Source organism: Toxoplasma gondii, chromosome VIII (genome assembly GCF_000006565.2).
Source record: "Toxoplasma gondii ME49 chromosome VIII, whole genome shotgun sequence".
NCBI lineage: Eukaryota > Apicomplexa > Conoidasida > Eucoccidiorida > Sarcocystidae > Toxoplasma > Toxoplasma gondii.
In genome coordinates this window covers 1,748,900-1,772,924 of record NC_031476.1, presented here as the reverse complement: position 1 = coordinate 1,772,924, position 24,025 = coordinate 1,748,900, and the positions used below count along the sequence as shown (strand labels likewise).

Genomic DNA, 24,025 nt, shown 5'->3' with positions numbered 1-24,025 from the left:
CCATATGTTTGAAGAAGCGAATTTGCGCATAACTGGGGCCTGTACAGCATGAAGACGGGACAGCGTCTCAAAGTAGGAATATCGTAACCCTCGATCATCGAGAGACTCCGTCGTTCTTTGGCTAAATTTGAGAAACAAAGAGATTGGCTGTCATTGATACTTCCACAACACTCTAACTTCGCCTCGTGTATCATTTTTGAGTTCGACAAAGAAATGTAACATGAATTCCAGTGTCATCCTTTCTAGTATCATTCAGCTACCGTCGCGTATTGTTGATCACCGGCTACCTGCACCCTCGCATGAAGAGTGACGCGGAAGGTGGAGCTCTTCCTTGTTGCCTTTGGAAGTGGCCGAGACAGTGTGCTCAAAGTAACGCCCGAGTAAACAGACGATCTGCGGTGGTCTGCTACCCAGTTACCATGGAGTCATGTCATGTCTGCGTATTTTCACATAGGTTTCCTGTGTTCCTCTCAGCTAGCCAAGCCATCTGAACGTCGTTGACAGCCTGCTAGCCGCTTCCTGTCTCTGAGGCAATCGCGACAGATGTTGCCGCCAAGTTGGGCGTCGATTCTTCGGTGTTGTCGGTGTATAAAATGACTTGTCCTAGTAACAGCTGTGCTCGGACGTTCACTGTGTGCATTGCAGCATCTGCTGCAACTTGTGCTTGTCTGCAGTTCGGTTCACTACTCGCGCTCATGAATGCTAAGGAAGTTGCTCGAGCGTGAAGTCTTCTTATGTAACGTTCGACACAACTACGAAAGTCAGAGAGTATCAGTCTGCACAAACCATTTGACGAGATTATAGCATGTACCAGATGATGCGGATTATAGAGAAGCGAGGATACAGCAGCCGTCGGTCTGTTACTGGTGCCCCCAACATCGTTGTTGACCACATGCAGCCGTATGAACGTCTCTCTCACAAAGCTGTGATGTCCTCACCATTCTGGATCTTCGAGCTCACTGCCAACAATAAGATAAAACCTTTGCGCTCCCATCAGACAAGGAGTTAATCCTATACAACTTCGCCGTGGAGTCACAGCAAAGTGGGCCATCATGGCCACATACGCGACCGCAAGTCGAATTACTGTAGAAGTGCCACTGCGTATTACATACAGGTTAGTCACAAGTCAGTGCTGCTCATACGTTTGCTACTTTTTCGATGCATCCCACAGGACTATGAGCCCTTCAGTTCTCCAAATGTGACTTCGTTTTCACTTTAAAGAAAGCCGTTTGAGATTAGAAAACGCTGTAGCGGAGGGAAGCATAGGCTTTCCGTAAAGCAATTTCCTTTCGACTTTTCGTGTCTGAATCGACGTGCGGTTTATACAGCCTTCTTCCGGTGTTATTCACGGTCAAATAGAAATCTGCGGGCTGGTTGATAACTGTCCAGGAGCACTATTGTTTGGTGGAGCTGGTACTTTCACTCACAACAGCTGAAACAGTTACGGAATTTCTGTTTCTGTTGTCTACCATAGCTGTCCTGGCAGTTGGTAACCATTAGCGATGTCGATAACGAATGTGACGCCAGAAGTGCTAGGATGGCCACGTGCCACGGAGGTGGCAAGTGAAACGGTTGGCAGGTGCCTTCTGTCGCTCCCCACAGAATAAAGTACTGGGAATGAACCACCTTCACTGCATGAAACTTTCTTCTCGAGCATGACCTCGCGAGAAGTGAAGTCACATCTGCGCTTGATTGCGGAACCTTATGATTGCGATCGCTGCTCTGTCACACGGACACGCAGTTTCACATCCAGCAAGATTACCGAACAGATATGACAAAGTGCCACAAAAAACAGTTCCACTCACTGGCTCTGGAGTCTCCGTAGTCGTGTTAATGAATTCACCTTGCAATGTGCTCCTCCGACGTACTTGCCTGTCGCGAAAGTCTGCAACGCTCCTGCCTCTTGCTTCACACTATGGAGCGCACCGGCTTTTTGGTTTGATGCAACTCTCACACCCAAATAACGCAGCATCAGTCAGTCGGGTTGTAACCCCCACAGAGACGTTTGCGTTCCCGCAGCTCGAATGCACTCCGTCGAAGCGAAACTAGGATTCTCTACACCAGTTGTGTTCAGAGACAGCGACGATGATAAGCATAGCAAGACACATACTTTTCCTCTTGCGTAATCCCGCTAACCCGACTTCACTCCCCGAGTGTGCACGGCACAGAGAACTTCCCACATTATACGTGCAACGACGGCTTCAAAGCATCAATAGACAAGCACTCCTCCCTCATCGTTACACCTCTCCTTGTTTCCGGCATCTTCACACTTGCTGGCACACAACAGAAGCAACTGTGGCTGACACGTCATAGCAGCAACACTTTCGTCTCGATCCGAGGCGACATGACCCTATTCAAACAAGGTCCCAGAGCTGGTGCTGGATGGCATCATCCAAACGGGTTTCTTTCTTGACGAAACCGTAACGTTTGCTAAACTGTAACACATGGCGCTAGGGTGAAAAGATGCGCCCGTGTTTCACTGAAGACCCACCACGTTGCTGCTACTCGCAGACTGTGGAAGACACAGAAAGCCATTTAATGCTGAATGACCATTTTTACTGTCTTTATCCTTTGTATTTCTTTCACTCTCAAAGTAACTTCACCCTACGGATAGGCCTATTAGCAAGCAAGCTTTCCGACAGGATGAAAATCATATCCTCTGCTGCCTAGCCGCGTTGGGGTTGGTGTTGCCAGGATTTTTTCAGCGGCAACGGGGTTCGGTGAGCGATGAAGAGGTCATCGCCGAAGCCTGCGAACGTGGCTTTACAGAGCGTTTGATTGGACAGTAAGCTCCAAGTCCTTTTGCAATTTCTTTTTTTGCCTGCATGCAGGCAGTTTTACCTTGCTGTTTTTTACCGGCCACCCAAGCTGTGTCTTTTCCAGTGATCGAGGTTTGTCTTGTCAAACGCAGTTTGAGTAAGCTAGCGTGTCTTCATGCGATGCATTCGGAAATGAACAACATGGATACTAGTCCCTATGCGCCGTTTTTCGTGGAGAGACGGTTCTTCCTGACTTTTTCTCTTTAGTTTCGGCGGGACTATGGTGTCTCTTTGCCTTCCTTCCCCACTTCTGGGGTTACAGGGGCCGTGCCCCTCCAGAAAAAAGCCGACTCGTTCAAACGGGAAACTACAGTCACAACCTTGTGCTCGCTGGAAGCCAGTGGACTTAACCACCCCACAGTCACGGCTTCTTTGTCACTCGTTGCCGACTGTTCCCAGTTCCATCTCTCCATCTCAGTCTTCAGCTTCTTCCAGGCTCTCCGTTAATCCTTCTTGCCTTGCTTTTTCTCCTGCCGTTTGTTTTCTCGATGCGAACCGCCGGGCTTCGTGGTCCCCCTGTTTCAGTCTCAAATGTTCCTTTAGAAACTCCAGACGACCCTTCCTCTGTATGGCGCTTTGTATCGTGCATCTCTGGCTCTTTTCCGCCCTCTCCTTCAGAGAAATCGTTTATGTCTCGGACTCCGCTCACCACAACAAAGCAAATCCTACCTGTCTTAGCAGCTGGTCACTCGCTGCTCCAGTAGACGCTCGCCAACCAGTGAATGCAGCTCTGACAAAGGAGGCGCAAATTGACTTGTACGAACCACGAAACACCCTCGGAGGATTGGGAAAAAGTGGCAGAGGCAGCGGCTTTTCACTGAAGACGGGAGATGCCTTCAAGGACGTCGCTCCTGATGACAGTGGTGTGGCACTCCTATCGCACGAGTCTCAGCAGTCCAGTGCTGCTCACGAGCTGAATATGCACCACGACATTCAGCCTGATCCCTCGTCTACTGAATTCTCGAACGGCAGGTCTGCCCCAGTCTCATTTCTTCTATCACGGGCCTTCCATTTATCAAGGCAGCCAGGCCACCTGTCGCTGCACGACTCTTTGAGCCGCCTCTCTCTTTTTCCTTCAAAAGGTTCTTCCATCTCGTTTTCTTCTATGTCGTCTCCGTCTTTGTCTGCTCTGCCCTCATCTTCGGCTGACTCTCCTCTGTCGTCCGGACTGACTCCACCTCTCAGTTTGTCGACTGAATCTGTCCCTGCCGCTGAGGAATCTCCTTCCTCGGGTGCCTCTTCTTCTTCGTCGCCTTGCGAATTCTCTCCTTCCCGGGATTTCGCCTTCCTGGAGGCAGGGCAGGCGACTTCTGGAAAGAACTCCCTTCCACGAGCGTGTGCCTATGCGGGCTGTAAGGCGGGCTTCTTCACGCCGCGGCCAGCGAACGATCCGAACACATGTTACACTCTTTCCGAGTGTTCTCAGTGCCGCGTTCATCCGGAAAGCCACGCCGATCTCTGCAGCCAAGTAGAAGAGAGAAATGGCCTGCTGCTGCTGATGAAATCGTCGCTAGGTCTGATGCCAAACCCAACAATGCCTTTCCGCTACAAGCCTCTCAGTGCTAAAGACATAGCTCGCCTTCGCGATTCCAAGGGCAAAGGGTCAGCGGGAGGAGGCGGGGACGGTGCTGAGGGGGAGTACGATGACGCAGGCGGCGAAGAGTATGGAGAGGACGGCGCGTCAGGCGAAGGAGAGGGAGCGGATGACTGGGAAGGATCCGATGAAGGCTTTCTCCAACTGCACAGCCTGGAAACCCGCACGAAGGGGGAGTCTGAACCGACGGGAAACGCTCGAGGCTCGAGTCAACCTCTCAGGAGACAAGGACGATTGCCGTCATCAGTGAGTGGCACTGAGGAGATATTCCATCCTTCTGATTTTCGACTTGCCAGCTTCCTCGAACAGGCTCAAGAGGTGCGGCATGGTCAGAGAACTGCTGGCGAGACAGCTACCGGTTTCGCCGCCTCCTTGTCTCCATTGCCCTTTTCATCGGCTTCTGGTGCCTCCTTCGATCTTTCTGTGTCCTCCGCTCCATCTCACTCGCAGTCTCCCTTTTCGTTTCTCGGCGAGAAGGTGTCTTCCTGGGACAACGAGTACGGAGATCAAGGAGACGACTACGGGTTTGGCGACCAAGCGTCGATGTTGGGAGAGTACGACGACAATGAGGGGTCAGACGAAGACTACGACGAAGGCGGGGAGCAGCCACGGGGCGCGACAGGCGCCAAATCAGGAAAGGCTGTTTTCTTGAAGTTTGATGAGACACGCGTTTACCGTATTGTTCCCAACTCCCTCTTGGGTGACGTCGGCCGCTGCGCAACCGACTCGAAGAACTACATGCGTCTGCAAATCACTGTGGCTCTCCAGCCGCGGCGATTCCGCATGAGTGTGGCGAAAGCCAAGAAGCTCATGGGCTTGAGGGCCCGGAAGCCCATCCCAAGGAGCTTTCACGAAGGAGACGAGGGGGAAGACGGCGGTTATGACGATGCAGACGGCGGTTATGACGACGAACAGGGCTTCCTTGAGCTAGAGAATGAAAGACGAGAAGGGCGCCCTGTCCAAGGGGATGGAACCGGAGAGCTAGGTACCGAGAGCCGCGAACAGGAAGGCAACTGGCACGAACTATCTGGCCTTACAGAGGGACGGGACACTTCGGAAGACGCAAGAGAACGTCAACGAGGCAAAGATCGAGGCGAAAACGGACGGCACACGGGCGTCGTCTCTCTCAGCGACACTGCCGCAGAACTTGGCTACGAAGGGAAAAGTGAACCCGATCTACAGGACGGTCGAGAGCAGGACCTGAAATTTCGTTTCTCCTCGACTCGAGTGGCAGATCTCGAAGGGGAGGCGAATCAACCGTTGTCTTTCGTGCAGGTTGAAGACGACGACTATGGCGATGATGAAGACGATGATGGCGAAGGCAGAGGTCTTGGAAAGAAAATGAAGGGCTTCTTTGGGGGCGTGAAGAGGGTGTTTTCGCGCAAGAAACACGGTGAAGATGACGACGAAGAAGGGGGATACGACGACGACAACCCGCCTGACGATGAGGGGGAGGCATCGCCTTCAAAGAAGGGTAAAAGACGAGGTAGTTTCATGAACAAAGTGCGTGGACTTGTCAGCAGCAAGAGTCCCCAGGAGAAGAGATTCAAAAAAGAAACGAAGAAAGCGAGGCGAGGGATCAAACGCGTTTCGCGTGTGGCGGTAGATATAGCGTTCCACTCTCCCGCCGTCAAAAAGTGTAGGAAGTCTCTCTCTTGGTCAGCAACTTTTCCAGCCGCCAAAATTCTTCAAACCAGCTTCTTCATTCTTGCGAGACAGGGAGAGGTTGGAGGCCAACTTTCTGCCTTCATCAATTCAGGATTCAGCGTCACTCTGAAATGCAAGATGAAAGGCGGCTGCATGATGAACGAAGTCCCCGTTTCTTGCGCGCTGGTAGGCCCGATACTGCGTTTGTTATTTTTCCCGTTTTTTTTCGTTGCTCAAGTTAGCCTTCCTTATCCACTTCTTCGCTCTCTTCTTCCACAGCTCTGTCTCCTACCTGGTGCTGTCATCTGTGTCTCGCGCCTGAAATATCTCTTTGTCTCTCAGTCGCCGCTCCCACGGTCACACCCGAGTTTCTCGTAGCCGCCTAGACCCCCACCCAGTCTGTTGTCCTGCTGTGGTCCCAGCAGCTCCTCTCTCTGCCAGCCCTTCTTGCCAACACCTCCCCACTGTGTCTCCCACGATGCGTCAATCGCGAATCAATGAGACTACGAAGTTATGGTTTTGGCTCGTGACTGTCTCTCAGTATATTGCTGAGTGCTTGTCCACTAATTATGCCAGTGTATGACTCAAACGCCAACGCGTATGATTCGTTCCAGGTCTTTCTTGCTCGTTCGTTGCGTCCCCCGTGCTGTCACGGTCCCTCGGCAACTCCTTGTCTGCGTCGCTGTCGAACCAGGTCTCGTGCGTGAAGGCGAAGCATGTCTCGACGGAGGCGCTTGAGGAGGGCAAGAAGCGGGCGGCTGCTCTGGCAGAGCACAACCTCAAATTGGCGCAGACATCGCTGGTGATGAGTCCAGCGGACCGAGCTGCTCGTGCGGCCGAGTACGAGCGCAAGATCCAAGAGAAACAACAGGAAATCGAGGCGGGCAACCTAACACAGCAGCAAATGCTGACTGCACAACAGCAGCAGTTTCTTTTGCAGCAACAGCTCGCGGCAATCTCTTCGTCTCAGAGCCCCCTCGATCCGATGCAGGCGAAGCTGCTTGCCGCGGTTCAGGGCGGCGAAGACGCTTCGTCTTCAACCTCAGGCGTGACAATGCAGGAAGCAAGTTCTGGTGTGACAGACAGCCACACCCAGCGACTGATACAGCACATGATCGCCTTCGATTCACGGAGGGGCGGAAGAGGGTCGCGAATGAGTGGAGGCGCGATTGCTGCCTTGGTGATTCTAGGCCTGCTCGGAATCCTGGTGGGGGGCATAGCGGTTTTCAAGTACCGCGGCGGAAGGCGCCGGCGACGATGAGGGAATAACGCTTTTGCGTTGAGAAAGCAGCGAGGAACAGACCTAAAAGAACCGCACACGCGCCGGGAAGACTCCGAAGAATACTATGATGGACCGATACGGTATAGCGGACAGATACGTTTTCATTTATTGTGATTTTGTTGGTCCGCGTTTTGGAGAAGCGGAGGTGAAGGCGATTCGATTGGGGATGGCATGGGGCTGCTGGGAGCAGGGGCACACAGATCAGTTTCCAGAATTGCAAAGAAATCGAGGTCTGCGTGTGCACCTGGACGGAAGGGGGGACCAGAACAAAAAAGCGGGGGGAGGTCAGGATCGTGAAGAGAACACGGGAGGACGAAAGAGCCAGGAATCCGGAAGAAGGGCGCCACAGCTCCTCGCAGAGAGCCAAGGAAGTGGAAAGGACGGATAGAAATGCGACCACCAGTGGTGATATTCAGTGAGAGAAGAAGGCGAATCAAGAAATGTAGATGTGCATATACTTAAATATATACTATATATATGTATATATATATGTATGTATAAATGTGCATAAGTGATGTAGTTGCTTGTGGTCCTGGTTTCTGGTTCCTCTGAGGCCAGGGGAGGGAGGAAAGTGTGACACGAAGCTGAAAACATCGCTGCATTGAATCTTCATCTTGAGGTAGTCGGTGGCGCTGATGCCTCAGACTCAAAGCGGTTTAAAGCCTGCCCTTCTGGATCGCAACAGAGGGTGACGAAGAGAAAATGAGGAAGGAGAACGGCCTTTCCGAGGCGAAACGGAGCGAGTGTCTCTTTTCGACCTTGTCTGTGGATGCCTTCCTTTGTCTCATTTCCTACTGCACGCCTGCCACTTCCCGACCCCGTATTGTTCCATTGGCGTTTGTCTACGTGAACGTCTTCCTCGTGTTTCGCCGTCCTGCGGTGCTCTTTCACCTGTCAGAGCTTTTTTTCTGCATCTCCGTTTGTATTCCAATTTGTTTTCTTCTCTCATAAACGATACTACGCTGAAATCTTTCGAGGCAGTCACTTCGTGGACGCGGGGCTGCTCTCCACCATGCGTTCACACCACAGTTCCCGCCATCACCATCGACAAGATTTACGCACTGTAGCAATTAACTGCGGTTGAAGGAAGAGCAAACAGCTAGTCAGCTGCTAGCCACTAGTCGGTGGATAATGTTGTAGAGTACGGAAAGAATGCATTTGTACTCTGCATCTTTTCCTTTTCGCACACGTATATCGTTTTCGGAGAAAATAGTCCTGATGGTATCTGTGGGGGAACAACTGCTACCCCCGGTCATCGCCCACTCCGTAACAAGACAGGTGCAGGCTCCAGGATCCACAGATGGATGGTTCTCTTTCGGTGAAATCGGAATCCTAAAACTATCTCGATCTCTACGAGGATGGAACAGTCTGGGTGTCGCGATCGATCCTTTCGTCTTCTCACGTGGTTGTGTAGCCATCTATAGAGTACTCCTGCACTGTGTGTGTTCTCTGGTATGCCTGTGCCTCTATCTGCAAGTTGATAGCATCTAAATAGAAGAGAAGCACAGGAGGGGGGCAACAGAAAAGCAAGTGTCCTGTACTTCCCTGGACAGAGGTAAATATCAGCGGTATTTAGTGCTTTCCTCTTTCGAAGACAGGGATGGGGCGACCGTCTGCGCTGCAAAAACGCTTTGCCTCACTCATGCGACGAAGATCCATCGATGGCGTTTCGCCCACAGTGCGCATGGAAAAACCCAGGAAATCCACATCTGCTTCCTCGGCAGAGCGAACAGAGGGGCAAAAACAAGACGGCTGAGGAAAAAAACCTGTGTTGATTCTATACATGCACATGCAGCTGCGAGTCCATTTTCACCTATACGGCTATTTGGAGACCAGCACATAACGCAAATACATATGCAGACGGGCACACTGGCGGCCCGGCGTAGGAGAATTGCGTGCGTGGCCTACTGCCCGTCTCCTGTCTGCCTTTTGTGAAAAAACTGCATGAAAATTCAAAAACTCCGTCTGTCCAGAAATCGGATCGTCGAAATTGCACGACCCACATAGGCAAAATGCGCGTTCACCTCTACCTCGGAAGCTTCGGAAGAACTGGAGAAAAAACAACCGATCATCGTTAAACAAACACACACCCTAATCTGTGAGTATCTGGATCCTGACAGATTCAAAAACGCGAGCTCCTACGCAGTCCTCATTGTGGGCTTAGGTGTGTCTATTATTATGTGCATCTGTACATATTCAAACTAAAACGATTGATCTACGGACATTGCTGGATACGCGTACGTCTACATAAGTACACTCCATCATTACAAGCAAATGCTTCTCTGTTCAGGCGCCACTCACGTCACTGTTCAACCCTTCCTGAATCTTCCCAGTTTTTGTCTCGGCTTCCTTTCTTCGACGTGGTCGTGTGTTTTTTACGGCCCTCCTCTCCCGACGTAGGGCGAAAAGACGACGAGAATCGCGGTGACATTGTCCCGGCTTCTGCGTTCGTGAATCGCTTCTCTCACGAGCTCCGTGACGACTTGCTGCGGATCCTGTTCGTAGGGCGGCATCGCACTCAGTCTGCGTCGGATGAAGGCCACAGCTTCGTCACTGGAAAAAACATCAAACAGGCCGTCGCACGCCAGCAGGAGGAACTCGTCGCTCGGCGTGAGTGCGATGCGGCGGATTTCCGGAGCAGCGATGACCAGGGGCTCCCTATATATCTTCTTCTCCCGCTTCGCCAAGAGAGCCTTCGGTTCACTTCGCCGCGTCCTTTCCGCACTTGGGAAAAGCACCGAACTCTGAACCGTAGGTGAAGCGAAGAAGAAGTCGACATGGTCGTGCTTCCTGCCGAGGTAAATCCGTTTCCCTGCTTCCTGGAAGAACACAGGGCCGTCCTCGTCGGGTGGCTCCCCGCTTCTATGAAGCTCCGCGTCCCCCCGAAGTTTTCGCTCGCACTCTCTTTCCCGTTCGCTTTTCTCGCAGTAGCCAAAGAGGCTGATTCGCTTCCCAACTCGCTTGGTCTGGCGCGTGCCGCCCTGCTCCCTAGCTTGCTCTCGCAGCTCCGCCGGCTCGTCCTCTTCTTCATACAGGCTGCCCTTATACTCGAGGTCGCCGAACGCACGACTGACGGCGAGGCGGCCCAGCACGCGCCTGCAGCGAATGAAGCCTCCCGCCTGGACAATCCGCTTGACCTCGTCTTTCCTGTCCGGTTTGTGGTCTGACGAGAGATCCACGGCGCGGCCATTTCGAGACAAGACCGCGCGAGCGTCTCCGCAATTGGCGCACCAGACCGCGCCACCGACGACTACCACGACTACTGAGGCGCAGCCGGAAGAACTGGGACGAGGCTGGGCCCTGGGACTGAGGAAGAGGTGTGTCTTCGGAGACTCCCTGGGGACGAATGAAGCGCCCGGCGCATGCAGCGGACTTCCCTCCGAAATCAGCGTGTTCATAAGCTTTTTTCGGGGTCTCGGCACTGCCCCAGAAACGCAAGTCACGCCAGTACCCTCTCCTGGACTAGAACCAAGGATCCCTCTGCAGGCGAGGGAGTCTGGAATCTGCGAGACGCGATTCCAGCTGCGTTGCCGGCGCAGGTAGGCCGCGTCGGTGAGCAGAAAGGCGAAGTAGAGAGCGCGAAAGATGTGAAAGTTGATGCGCTGAGAAAAGTCGAGGCGTCCACACAACTGCTCGAGCTGCTGGTGGAACGCTTGGTGGAGGTGCTGCTTGACGAACTCGGCGCAGTCGCGGCCGCCGTGGCCGTCGTAGACGCCGAAGAAGGAACAGGAAAATGCGTCGCTGATTCCTAGATCTTGAATGATGACTTCTTCGTCCTCCATCGTCGGGCGCAAGCCCCGCTCACTCCTACAGCCGACGTTGAATCTGAGAAATGCGAGGTCGAGGTTACCGAGGCGAAAGGCCGCGTCGGGTCTCAAAGACAGCGGCGTCGCCGGAGGCAGCGAAACAAAGCTCTCCGCTTGCCCCTCCTGGAGGCCGCGCGCCGTGGAAACCAGCTGGAAAGTGCCTTCCAGAAAAAGGACCAGAATGCCGTGAAACGTGGAGGGAGAGGTGCCGAAACACGCAGGCGAAGAATGTGAAAACCGCGGGGAAGGAGCAGACGAGACTGGCGACGAACAGGCAGGCGACTCGAAGGAAGGTGGAGGGATGGAAGCGGTCGGAGACGAGGATAGAGCAAATGGAGGCGAAGGGCACACGGAAGGAGAGAAGGCGGAACCCGAACGAAAAGAGGAAAGAGAAGTGGGAAATGGATGTGACAAAAAAGGGGGAGATGGAGAGAATGATGGCGAGAAAGAGGGCAAGAAAAACGGAGAAAAAGAAGACGTAGATCTAGGAGACAGAAGAGGAGACGGAGCGAGACGCGTTTGCGCCCCTAGGGACGCCGCTCGCCAGACGGGAGTCTCCACTTCAGAGAGCTCTTCGCGGGAGTTGGTCAAAAGCGATGCTCTCCGATTTTCGCTGGCGTCGTGTCGCATCTGGCAGAGGTCGAGAGCAGGAGAGGCACGAGAGAAAGAAGGAAGAAAAGGGTAGGGACGACTGTCTGCTGGGAGACGGGACAAGCCAGCAGGTGGGCCAACGGGGGACGCTGGACAGAACGGAGACCGACGGGAAGTTCCCCCACTTGCAGAAACGGGGACGAAAATGACCGGTCGATCCTCGCGAGGATGACGAAGAAGATGTTGTTTCGTTTTATGGAGAACAACTTCATCGTCTTCTTCCCCGAACAAAAACGACGTCAGATCGTCACTCCTGTTCTGTGCCTTGTCTCGTGCCTGTCTCGCCGCGGGGTTCCACTCAGTTCCTGGAGCCCGACTCTTGCCCTTTACGACCGCGGTCGCGCTTGGCGTGAGGACACAGCCCACGCGTGGAGCCCCACCCGGGCCTGCCGGAGAGTTGTCCCCACTGCGCGCTTTCTTCTGGAGCTCCCAGCTCAGGAGTTTCTGCGTCTGGTTGCCGTGGCTCGTGGCCGCCAAAGAAGTCACTGACGCACTTGAGTCACCTTCGACACTCCGCTTCTTCTTGAAGAAGGACCAATAGTCACTGTTTGCGACCCTCCAAATCGCGGCAGGAGGCCGTCTGTCGCCTTCGACCTTCCTGAGACAATGGGGACTGTGGACGCTGGGACTACTGTTCCGCGAGAGTTTTGGACTTCTACCTTGGCCGCCTTCAGGATGCCGCGTCTCGCTTCCAGCAGATCCCGTCGCACCAAAAGCCGTATTCACCGCACAATCCGGGACGTCGCTTCTGGGGAGACCGTCGCCGGCGTTCCGGCTGCTCTTCCCCAGCCTCCTGCTAGGCTTTCTCAGACCAGAGGCACTGCAGAGATCGTGGAAGGTTGCTGAGCAGAACGCCTTGGGCAGAACCGCAGGAAGGGCAGTGTGAACAGAGCTGGAGTCGATGAGGAGACTCGACTGCGGGTCTGATGCGACTGCCTGCCTCTCGGAAACGCTCAATGGAAACGGACTGGCACTGTCACCAACGTCACTGTCGTCCCTCTCGTCTTCACTTTTTGGAATGCACAGAGTCCCCTCGTTCACTTTCAGTTGATGCCCAGTGTCGGACCGCGTCTCCACATATCGTATCGAGGTACCTAGACTCTCGCGAGTGCATGCGGAGACATCATAGGAAACGCAGTTGTTGCTTCTGTCAGGAAGGCTCTTTCCTGGGTCAGGACGCTTCTGATATGTCTCGAATTTCGCCTGGGCCTCGGCATTGGGGGTGGAGTCCCTGTTACTCCCCATGCAAACGTTTGCAGTCTCCTGCTTTGGATTGCTGCAGAGTGTAGAACTGGACAGGCGGCTGCGTTCGCCCGCGACTCCAGGCTTAGAGTCAAAGCGATCAGTCGCAATAAAGCATGTATCCAAAGAAAGTCGAGACTTCATAGGCGCACCGCGGTCACCTAACATGCTTCCTGTTGCGTCATCGGTCTCTCGAAGAGCCTCGCAGCAGGAGGAGGAGGTACGGTTTTCAGTCACTGTTTCCGCTTCCCCGTCGTCACATGTGATTTTCTGTCTCTTCTCGTCCCCTTCTGGCGAGGCCGGTTCTCGGACCTCCCTGGGCCTTTCAGGTTCCCCACTTCCATGTACATGGAAAATGTCGGAGGGAACCGCCAAGCTGCTGAGATGAAAAGACGAAGAGTTGCGAGCAGAGGAATCAGACAACGAGGAAAACGAAGATAGCAGTAGACACGAAGAAGAAGACGGAGGGGAAGAAGAAAGACCAGAAGAGAGGAACGGACGAGGGGCAGAAGAAACAGGTGAACTAGAGGAAGCGGGCACAGAAACACCGCGGCGATGAGAGGAAGGTGAAGGCAAGACAGACGGAAGAGCGGCTGGCGGGGAACTGCAGAAGATCCTGAGTTCTTGAAAAATTTGTCGGCGCGAAGCGACAAGATGAGACAGGAGCGAAGAAAGAAGAACAGGGGCAAGGCCCGCTGCAAGTCGGTGCCTCTCTTCTCCTTGTGTCTCTGTTGAAAGAGTTCGTTCTTCTTGCCGCTTCTGCAGCCCCTCCATGTCTCCTCCTCCCGCTACACGTTCGCCAGTGTCAGATTCCTTGCCTTTCTTCGAGTCGTGTCCTTCCTTTTCTCTCCGCTCTTCGCCGAGATGTCTTTTTTCTTGATCTGAAATTTCGCCTTCGCCTCTGCTTCTCGCGTCAACATCTTCAACTTCACTTCTCTGTCGCGTGGCTTCATATCTCCCCGCCCCGTCGGTCTCTTCCTTTCTCTCCGCTCCCTGGCCTTCTTCATCGCCCTGGCCTTTGCTGGCGATTCTTCGTCTGGACACCTGGAACGCAGGGACTCGAATGTCCACAGAATCTGGACACAGAAACTCGTCATCGCTAGAGGATGCACGCGCGATGCTTCCTTCCGGCGCTCTGTCGCTGCCTGCCGCCTCGTCTCTGCCTTCGTCCGTTTCGCATTCTTGTTTCTCTTCTTGAGCCGACAGTTTTCTTTCATTTTTCTCCGCATTCACAAGAAATCGGGACAGAGGGAAGCGAGAGAACGCGCAGAACCTGGGTTTTGTCTCTCTCGCTTTGGCTTTCATTCCCGCTCCACGTCTCCTCTCGCTGCGCCCGTTCGGCTGCGCGTCGCTCGAAGAAGATCGCATGCAGTGCAGCGAAGACGCCGAGAAGGACGAGACAGCAACAGAAGAAGCGACAGGAGAAAATAGGGACAGCGAAGCCCCAACAGACAGCACGTCGTTCCCTTCACACTCTGGGGCACGAAGTGCAGATGAAGGCCCACTCGCTTTGAGAGGCGCCACCTCTGCATGCATTCGCTGTTTGTTTTTCATCACTTCTGCGGGAGGAAAACGGGGACTCAGGAAGGTTTCTTCTGTGTCGCCTCCTCTGCCCTCTTCTGCGACATCTGCGTCGAACCACAGTGCCTCGAAATGGGGTAACAAGACACCCGGGGGGGCTCCGCTGCTGGTGGCCTCGTCTCCTTCGACAACGTGTGTCTCCCTTTCTTTCCGCGTTCCTTTCTCCCGTAGAGCTCTTTCAGCCTTTCGTTCTTCTCGCCTCCCGCTCTTTTCTCCCCTTTCCTCGTCTTCTCTTCCCTCTCCCTTTTCGGACTCATGCTCGCAGGTGTTCTCGTTTCTCAGTCGCTTCAGCCTCGTGCACACTCCTTCTTCCAGCCGGGGAAGTCTGCAGTCTCCTCTCTGTGCGTCTCCGTCGGGACTGGTCTGCTCGCCAAGGTCACTTCCAGAGCCGCCGGCAAGCCCGGAGAGAAGCAGAGGAGAAGGAGGCGAAGAAGCGCGAGGGGAAAAAGGAGCCGGGAACGGCGGCGTCGGCAGACATGTCGAAGGGGAAGGAAGAACGGAAGCCAAGCACCCGGCGCGGAGTTCTCGCAGAGCTGGTGCTCCTGCGTTGCTGTCTCTGTTGTCTCCATCGCACAGGTCGAAAAACACCACCTCCGACGGAATGCTTCCTTCTTCTTCATCTTCCATCACGAGGCGTCTCCCCATCACTTTCTGTCCCCTCTGATTTTCGTTTCGGCTCAGCCTTCTGGCGCACTGTACAGTTGCTTCTTCGTACCTTCCCTGTTCCGTCTGTGGCGCCTCTGCCTCGAGGAGACTCCGATTCGCAGACGCCTTTAACTCTGTAAGACCCACAGACCCCGCCGACGTTTCTACCACCCGTCTCGTCTTTCCGTGCTTCACCACTTCCTCCCCTCCGGAGCTTTTCTCTTCGCCATTTGCCTCTTCGGTTTTCTGATCTCTCTCGGGTTCCTGCAAACCTTGCAGCTCTTCTCTGCCCCGCTGTTCCCGTCGCTCAGTTTTGGCCTCCAGCTCGCTCGCTTTTTCTGTCTCGTCCTTCTTCTCTTCCTGGTCTCCATTCTCCTCTTCCCGCTCCTCTTTTTTGTCGTGGTTACCTTCGTTCGCTTCTTCCTTCTCTTCATAGTTTTCGTCGCGGCGCCAGACCCGTTTTCTTCGGCTTTTTTTATCTCTTTTGTCGTAGAGGAACGGGAAGAGTCGCCTCCTTTCTTTCTTGATGCTCTCAGCAGATGCGCGTCTTGCTGAAGAAGACGAAGAGACCGGACTGCTCCCGCACTTGCCGAGAGCTCCGGGAGAAACGAGAAAGCGAGGAAAAGCAGTGCGTCGAGGAGGGGTCGCAGACGGCGACGCGTGCAGAGAATCGGGACACTCGGGTGGCAGAGCAGAGAAGGATGAGGAGACAAAACGACTATGGGAAGGCAGCCTGGCTTTTCGCTGACGAGAAAAGGTCTTCTGGTAGACACTGGAAAAGCGATTTCTGTCTTCGAGCTCGACAACATCGGCGTTGTCCGTTCTGAGCGAGGCCAGGCGGCAGCTATGGATCTCCTTACTTTCTGCGTCTCTTCTCAAAGCGCTTTTCTTTCCTCTTGTGATGACACTGCCCTCGTCACGCTTCGCCTCTGCGTCACCTCCACGCTTCCTGTCGACCCCAGTGCCTTCCTGCGTCTGGCCTTCCCCAACACCCTCTGCTTCTTCCTCGTCTCCTTCGTCTCTCTTCTTGTCAGGTCTCGCGTGCACTCTCCTTTCCTCTCGCCCCCAGCCGTCTCCTACCTTCTCCCGTTCGCTGCCGAGAGGCTCTGGACACAGCTGCGACGCCGGGGCAGCGTGCGGCAAAGAAGCCGCCGAAACGCGTCTGGGAGCGCCAAGTCTCAAGGCGGCAGAAGATGCCGGAGACGACGCCCGGTGGGGCTCCGAGGAGACGAAGGGGATCCAAGAAGGCGTCAGCGCCTCTGGAGAAGAAGAAACAGTATCCCCTCCCAAAAGTTTTGGAGATACGGCACACCTCTGACTGCCTTCCGAAGCCGTGCGTCGGTCACAAACAACCTCGGTGGTCGTTGTTCCGACTCCTCCCCGCTGCATCATTTCACGGTCAAACTCCTCTTTCCCTCCGCTTCGCAGGTCTCCCGTTTTCTCTCTTTGCAGTTGTCTTGCCTCTCTCGCGCCTTGCTGGCCGTCTCGGATCGGCCCGCGGACAGTCTCAAACGCAGCACGAGAGAGGGGAGACGCTGCAGAAGAACGAGAGACAGCTGAAGAAGAAGAGACCCAGGGACGTTGGGCCACCGGCTTCTCTCCAAAAGTTTCCCTCTTCTTCCTGTCTCCCTCGCTCCGACTGCGACGCTCCAACATCAGCAACGCAGGCGGACTTCCGTGCCACGGTGTATGCACCATCTGTCGCTCCCCTTGTTCTTCTTGGCATTCTTCTCTGGCGTCTCCGTCCTTCCTCCCGCTCCTCTGGTTCCGCATGTCTTCTTCTTCTTTAATGTTCTCATCGGCGTCTCGTGGCTGCCCTGGTCTTGGCGCGACCAGGGAACTGCACATTGGCGCTTCTGGGGGCTTCACGATCCCTGAAAATACGACTTCCTCCTCCGTCACCTTGACCACTAGCGTTCGACTCCATTCTGTTTCTCTCCCCGTCCCTCTTGCGAGTGTGTCCATCACCGCGCCTTCCTGTTCACTGTCTCCTCCCCTCTCCTCGTCTCTGATTCTGCGCCGCAGAGAGCAAACGCGCGTGGAGGGCGACTGCAGGCCAAAGCTTTTGCTCTCCGTCTGTGTTAAGGCTGCTCTTTCCGCGCTGGCTGTCTGTGCCTGCCGCACGCCGAAGGAAAGAGGGGAAGAAGGAGAGGAAGAACGAGTAACCGGAAGGACAAACGGAGACGCGGACTGTCCATTCGAGCCAAGAGAAGAGGAAGAAGTCGAAACCGACGATTGAAAGACGGGGCCCAGAGACGAAGAGAGTGTACAGACAGAGCTGCCGCGCCGTTCCCGGACTCTCCCTTGGCCAGCAGGAAAGGAAGAAGGAGAAGACACACGGAAACCGTAAGAAGGAGAAGACACACGGAAACCGTAAGGTCCGGAAATCACCTGTTTTCTTAGAGATGAGGGAGCGTCCAAATGAACTTTATTCGCCTCGCTACAGTCCGTGAAAGACAGCCAGTGAGACGCATTTCCGTTCCTCGAAAATACGTACTTTTGCAGCAAAGAGACACTCCGTCTCTGTCGTTTACGAACGCTGTCAGGTGTGCCAAGCTTTCCTTCCTGGTTGCGCATCCTTCCTCTTCCTCTTGCTGTACTCTCTTCGTCTTCCTTTGCTCCTGACCTCCTATCCCTGTCGGCATCGGCACCAGTGTCCTCTGTTCTTTTCCCTTGTCCTTTGTCACGAACCCCTTCTCTCGTCTCTTCTCCAGCCAGCGACTGTTCCTTCTGCACTCGTTCGCTTTCTTCCTTTCCATATCTTTGTGTGCGTCCTTCTCGTTCCCCTCCCTGACCACCTTGGCTTGCCTCCTCGCTTCCTCGTTCTGTCTCATCTTCTGGTTTTGCGTCCTCTGTCCGCACGCCGTCTCCTCTTTTCTGAGGCAGCAAGGGGGTCTTCGAGGCTCTCAGACTGAGTGCCGGCGACAACGGCTTTCCTTCTTCTCTCGGGTCTGTTCTCCTCTCTTCGGTGGACGGAAAGGGAAGAAGGAAAGCGCGTGTCTCCCTCTCCTCGCTAGCGGACAGAGAGTGAGGGCGACAGCGTCCCAGAGCAGAAAGGAATGACTTCGGCCGCGGTGTCAACGCAGGCGACCGCAAGGAGACCGGCGCCACCTCGGAAGAGAAGGACGAAAGCGCCGAGCACGGAGAAGATGATACAAAAGCAGAAGAAGCGGAGAGGACAGTCCCTGCGTCGTGTGTAGAAGCCACAACAGGCGAACGTAGCACTTCGCGAGAGAGGGACGCGGCAGGAGTCGGTTGAGCCACAGCCGGAGAGGTCGAGAGAGATAGAGAATCGGCGCAAAGAAGAATTGACCCGCCACGACGATCTTTGTCGACAACAGACAAATGAAGTTGCGGCCCCCGTCCCGGTGAGAGCTGCGGAAAGGGAGAGCGACATGTTGGCGACTGACCTGACGCGACAGAGGAATAAGAGAAGGCAGAGAAAGAAGAGGAAGAAGGGAGGTCCGACTGCGAAGCAGGAAGTGTGGGTCGACCCTCGCTGTGAGTTCTCGCCACTGGCATCTTTTCTATCCCTGACATCATCCCAGAGATCCCACTCATATTTCCTTCCTCGAAATCTCTTCCTTCCTCTTCAGGGACTCTTCGGTGCTGCTTTCGAGTCTGTTCCTTTTCTTCTTTCTCCGCGCCTCCTTCCCCGCCACCCCTGTCTCGACCGGTTGCTAGGTGTAGGTTTTTCCGCGCCGAAAACGCCCTGTCGCGTCCGGGCTTCAGTACATCTAGGTCCGCTGATCGCTGTCCCTTCTTTTCAGGAGAAAGGGCATGCAGCGAGGCAGCTTCTCGGAAGTGGTGACTGTCCTCAGAGTGAGTAAGCAGAGGAGACAGAGAACTTCTCAGGCTCGACATCCCACACGCCTTGGTCCCCTGGGGCTCCGGGTGTCCCCCCAAACTTTCTGCGCCGCGCTGTAGAAGGATGCCCTCTGCTTCTGACGCTCGATCCTCGCCACGAGCACTCGCGGTGTTTCTCTTGTCCGAAGGAACAGAAACGATACGAGTTTCCTGAATGTTCGGCTTCTCTGACGTTTGGCTAACGTGCTCACCTCTTCCATCTCTTCCCGTCTTTGTCTCTCGAGTCGCTGTCGTCGCACACCAGTCGCCCTTCATGCTCCCGGCTTCAACAGATCTTCTGTCGTTCCTATCGGCTCTCGGTCTTCCGTCGTCACTCTCCTGTTTCTTGTTTCGGTTGTCATTATCCTCTCTCTTTCTTCTGTCGCCACTGCCCTCTCGCTTCTCTCTGTGGGTTTTCTTGCCCGATGAGAGCCAGGCAGCCGGGTAAAGAGTATCAAACGCATCGCTCGTTCCCGAACAACTGTGCCTCTTTGAGGGGGAGGATTGGAGAGAGAACCTGGGCGTCTGCTTGCCACAATCGTGCGCACCGGGCGCCGCAGCGTGAGACCCTCGAGACCGCTCCAGGGGCATGTGCGACGCAACTTCGTCTGTGTGATCTGCTTTCGTGCCTACTTGCGACGGAGACGAAAAGAAAGCGGCATACTTAGATGCCGAAGAGCAACGAGAGGCGGGACAGGAGGTCGTTGAGCGAGACAGAAAGGACTCTGAGGCACCAGAGGAAGAGCTCGTGCACACCGAAGAAGACAAGATGGGAAAGTCCGAACGAAACGCCGGAAACAGGCAAGCACCTGTCCAGGAAACCTGACCCAGCAATGTTCCTGACGCGTGGTCGACAATCAGCAGAGGGCGACTTTTCACCTCCACAGGCAGGTAATGAGGAAGGTTCTTGCATGCAAGTTTCCACTTGAGAAGGTCCTCGTAAGTCAGTTCTTCGTCTCCAGCTTGCTCGTCGTGGCATGCCTTTCCTTCTTCCGGCGTTCTCTGCTGACACAACGAAGAAAAACCCAATGGGTACGCCTCAGAAGAGGGGGTGCACGCAGCAGGGGAGGCATAAGCGTCGCCTTTTCCGGACGCCGGTTTCCCTTTTTTTCGTAAGAAAGTGAACCTGTGGTCTTTGCTGCGGCTCTTTCTCTTCTCGAGGCTGTCTCCACTCTCTCTGGGTGTTCCTTGGTCATTCCTGCGGCCTTCCCGTTCGGCCTCTTCTGCTCGAGTTGCTTCGCAGTCTCTCTTGATCGCGTTGGAGGTGGCTGAAAGGAAGTTTTCTCTGCATGCGAATTGGTGACTCGCGAGATATCGCTCACTTACGTCCCCGACGGCGCCCTTCCTCGACCCGGCAACAGTGGAGAGGCTGCGATGTACTGAAGACGAAGCTTGAGCCGGGTCTGCATGCAGTGAAGGCGAAGAAGGAGTTGGCAACGACGGCGCGGAAGCGCGAGCAGACGGAAGGCGAGAAACAAAGGGGAAAGCAGGAGTGGAGAAAGGAGAAGAAAGTGGCGGAGAAGACGTTGCGGCAGATTCCACCTCGGCGCTTTGATCCGACCCCTCTCGACAGATTTTCGCTTTCCCCCGATTGGAACTCTGGAGAGAAGCGAACAGGCACGACGGACTCGCCTCCGCCAGCCGGTCTAAAGGACTGCGCATGCACCGCGGGCAGAAGCCCCCTTGAGTGCGGAAGGTCGACAACGGCCCCGACACAGAAGCGGACGCAGAGCTCAAATCTGAGTCTGTAGCGTTTTCTTCTCGCCCTCCTGGCCACGAGTCACAAGGTGCAGCTTCTGGTCTCCCAGACAAAACAACAGAGGAAGAAAACGGATTCTGATTCTCCGGCGTGGTCGGCAAAAAGCCTTTGCCCTGGTCACTTTGAAGAGACCAAGGTCTTCCCAGGAAGGCAGAGCCGATACCGTAAGGCACCGCAGTGTCAGAACAAGGGGAGACCGGGGGTGCCTGTTCTCGCTTCGGATGCTCCTGAGAGCATCGGCACTGCCGCTGGAGTGCCCGTATGATTATATCCCGCAAATGTGACAATTCAAAGGCCTTCAGGAATTCGACGAAGGCTCCCCAGGGTGACAGGGGCGGACCTCTGCAGAGTCTCAGCAGTGTCCCCTGAAACAAAAGGAACTGAGAGGGGCCACAGACTTCTACCGGAGGCGAAGCAGGCAAACAGGCTCCTTGTTCGGCTGACTGCCGCTTGGAGACACCAGTTGACTCCTTGCATGCAGGCGAAGAATACGCGACACTGGGAAACGGGGAGAATGATCCGGACGACGGAGAAGATCCACGAGGGAGAGAAGATCCGGAAGAGGCATCTGCTGAACTTCCTCCGGTGTCACCACACTGACCCTTGAGGGGACAAGAAGACCGAGACGCCGCGCTACCTGAGAGAGAGAAGAGTGGCGTAGGGCGGTCCCACCGGACACGCGCCCATGTGCCTGAGAGGGAAGAGATGAGGACACAAGCGGGATGAGTTAGCCATGAAGACATGGCAGTATCCCAGCATAAACGTAGTCATGGAATAATGAATCGACAGATCGCCCCCTGGTCAGCTACACAGATGGAGACATGGACATCGTCCTTGTCTCCATCTCGTTTCTCGGACGCATGGGTATCACGGATCGACAGCAGGTATACAATCATCGAAGAAAGGAGATCGGTGAATTGACATTTCTTCGACGCAAAGACCCTCAACACTCACTGAGTCTTCCGACAAAGTAGATCCGGCCACCCGCGTCAAATGTCTTTCCTCCTCGTTTTCTTCTCATCCCGAGAGAGCGACACATTCCCCGCGCTTCTGTCTCGCGTACCCGTGTCACTGTTGAGGTCGAGAAGCGCGAGCGAGTCTTCTCTGCGTCGGTCACCGTCTCCTGTCTCCTCGACAACCTGGGCGTGTGTAACGCTGAGTCCGGCATGTTCCACGTACATGGTGACCTCTCTCCGGTCCTTTCCGCCTCCAAAGATGTCTCCTTTCTGTCCCTTGTTCACGAAGAAGAAGCGGCCTTCAAAGGGCCCTCGCGTGCAGCGGATCACCGCGTGGCGGTGCGGCGTGCAGGGCAGCACAGCAGCGGCAGGCCCATCGGGGACCATCCCAGGAACGAACAGCGGAGCCAGGCGAGGCTGAGGCAGGGCGGAGTGCCCCAATCGGAGGTCGTCATGTGTCTCGGATCCCAGACAGCGTTTCTGGACGGTCTCCGTCGAACCCTTTCTCCTCTCGACCCGGTCTCTCTCCAGAGACTCTCTCAGGCGATTTCGGGGGTCCAGAAAGAAGTCGAGAGACTCCTCCGCAGGCGTCCTTCCTCTCAGTGCAGGACGGGTGCTGCCGTGGGCTCTAGTGCAACCTCGGGGAAGAGACGAGGGAGCTGGAAGCGTCCGTTTTCTTTGTCGAGCCGAGAGAGACGAAGTGGGAAAAGTTGGAAGAGGAGATGCCGGGGACGGAGTGCCGCGGGGGGCGCTGCCCACGCAGACCGGAAGCTCCGCCAGGGCAGACCCGAAGGTCATTTTACAAGCCGTTTGAAACACACGCAACAGCGAGCAACCTAGATGTTCAAGGGGAAATATGAAAGACCTGACACAGGATACTTGCGGAAAGGGGGAAGTGAAAAATTGTGAGCGGAGAAGGGTTCCAGAGACGGTGAGTTACGCTCACAGGCGAGTCGCCGAACCGACGGTACGGGCTCGGACTCTGCTGAACCCAACAAGACGGTGTGTCACAGCAACGTTGGGCTTTCAGTCCCTCCATTTTCTTGCTAGAGTCGAAGGAGAGACTTCTACCAGTGCGAAGGCGGGACGACCGAGTGAAAAAACAGGGCAGCGGGGAAGGGACTCGAATGTGATCAACAGCTCATTTTATTCTTTCCCGGTGGCTTCACTGCACTGTCTCTCTGTCCCAACCCTCCCTCTTTCTCGCCTGTCTCTGGCACTCCTGTGAAGACGCCACACATGCATCAAAACACACAGCGTTGAGTTCCCTCGTCTAACTGCTGACTAGCAACAAGGTGAAGACAGGGTGGACACATCGTGGAAAGAAAGCACCTGGTAACCTAGTCAGACTAATGAGACCAGAACGTGACCGTGACTTCTCCAGATGCGCGAACTTGTAAACAAGGGGACAGAGCACCCATCAGGAAATGAGTTTGGCTCGAATGTACATGCGGGGAAAGAGGCAACAGTCGTTCTGTGTCTCCACCCTCTGGCAACGCAGGAACGCAGATCACATATAACCAGATAATACGCTAGAAACAACCTTTCACAATTTCCCACTCTACCACCAGAGGAACACGACGAAGTGGAGTGGAAAGGCCAGCCCTAAGCGAGTCATGGCAGAAGTGGCTTGCACGCTTCGCGGCAGAGACTTTGAACATGTTTCCGTATTCCATCACGGTGCTCTTCCGTTGTATACGAGATCGAAATGGTATAGAATGGAGGAGCTACGGCAGGAACCGGCCGTGACGCTCTGGCAGTCATTCTTCCAACGCACACTTACATCAGTAGAGAAGGCAGATGGTAAGCGGCATGCTTGGCTTGTCACTTTCCGCTGTGCCTCATTTCCGGGCAAACGTTGAAAGCATGCTAACGTGGCTTGTCTCGGCGTCCGCGGGAGCTCATCCCGCTGCAACATAGTGAAGGGACAGCGGGTCGACCATTTCTACCCAAGGAAGGACCTGCTAGAGAATCCACGATTCCTGAACTTGCTCAGAAGAATTACGTGAGTCAAATATGAAGGAACATGCCGTTTTCTCGCACCGGTGGGTCGGTCGACAGGCACCGAGCAGTGCGTCAAGCAGACGTGGCAAGACTTGAGGAACCAACCCTTCGCCAATCCTTTCAGAAAGCACACAAAAGACCGCAAAAATCTTGAAACGCTGGCACAGAAAATCGGGATCCGACCACAAAATCG

General features: G+C 54.8%; 2 protein-coding genes across 2 annotated transcripts; one reads left to right on the top strand and one right to left on the bottom strand.

The window, feature by feature from the left end:
- Positions 1–3,039: 3,039 nt before the first annotated feature.
- On the top strand, positions 3,040–7,321 carry TGME49_232020 (hypothetical protein; the record flags this gene model as incomplete). Its single annotated transcript, XM_002368032.2, has 2 exons — positions 3,040–6,246; positions 6,755–7,321. The coding sequence occupies 2 exons, from the start codon at positions 3,040–3,042 to the stop codon at positions 7,319–7,321; spliced, it is 3,774 nt and encodes a 1,257-aa protein (XP_002368073.2).
- Positions 7,322–9,717: 2,396 nt separating this feature from the next.
- On the bottom strand, positions 9,718–23,661 carry TGME49_232010 (protein phosphatase 2C domain-containing protein; the record flags this gene model as incomplete). Its single annotated transcript, XM_002368031.2, has 2 exons — positions 21,936–23,661; positions 9,718–21,563 (listed from the first exon to the last, which is right to left on the bottom strand). The coding sequence occupies exons 1-2, from the start codon at positions 22,624–22,626 to the stop codon at positions 9,718–9,720; spliced, it is 12,537 nt and encodes a 4,178-aa protein (XP_002368072.2). The 5' UTR covers positions 22,627–23,661.
- Positions 23,662–24,025: the final 364 nt, after the last annotated feature.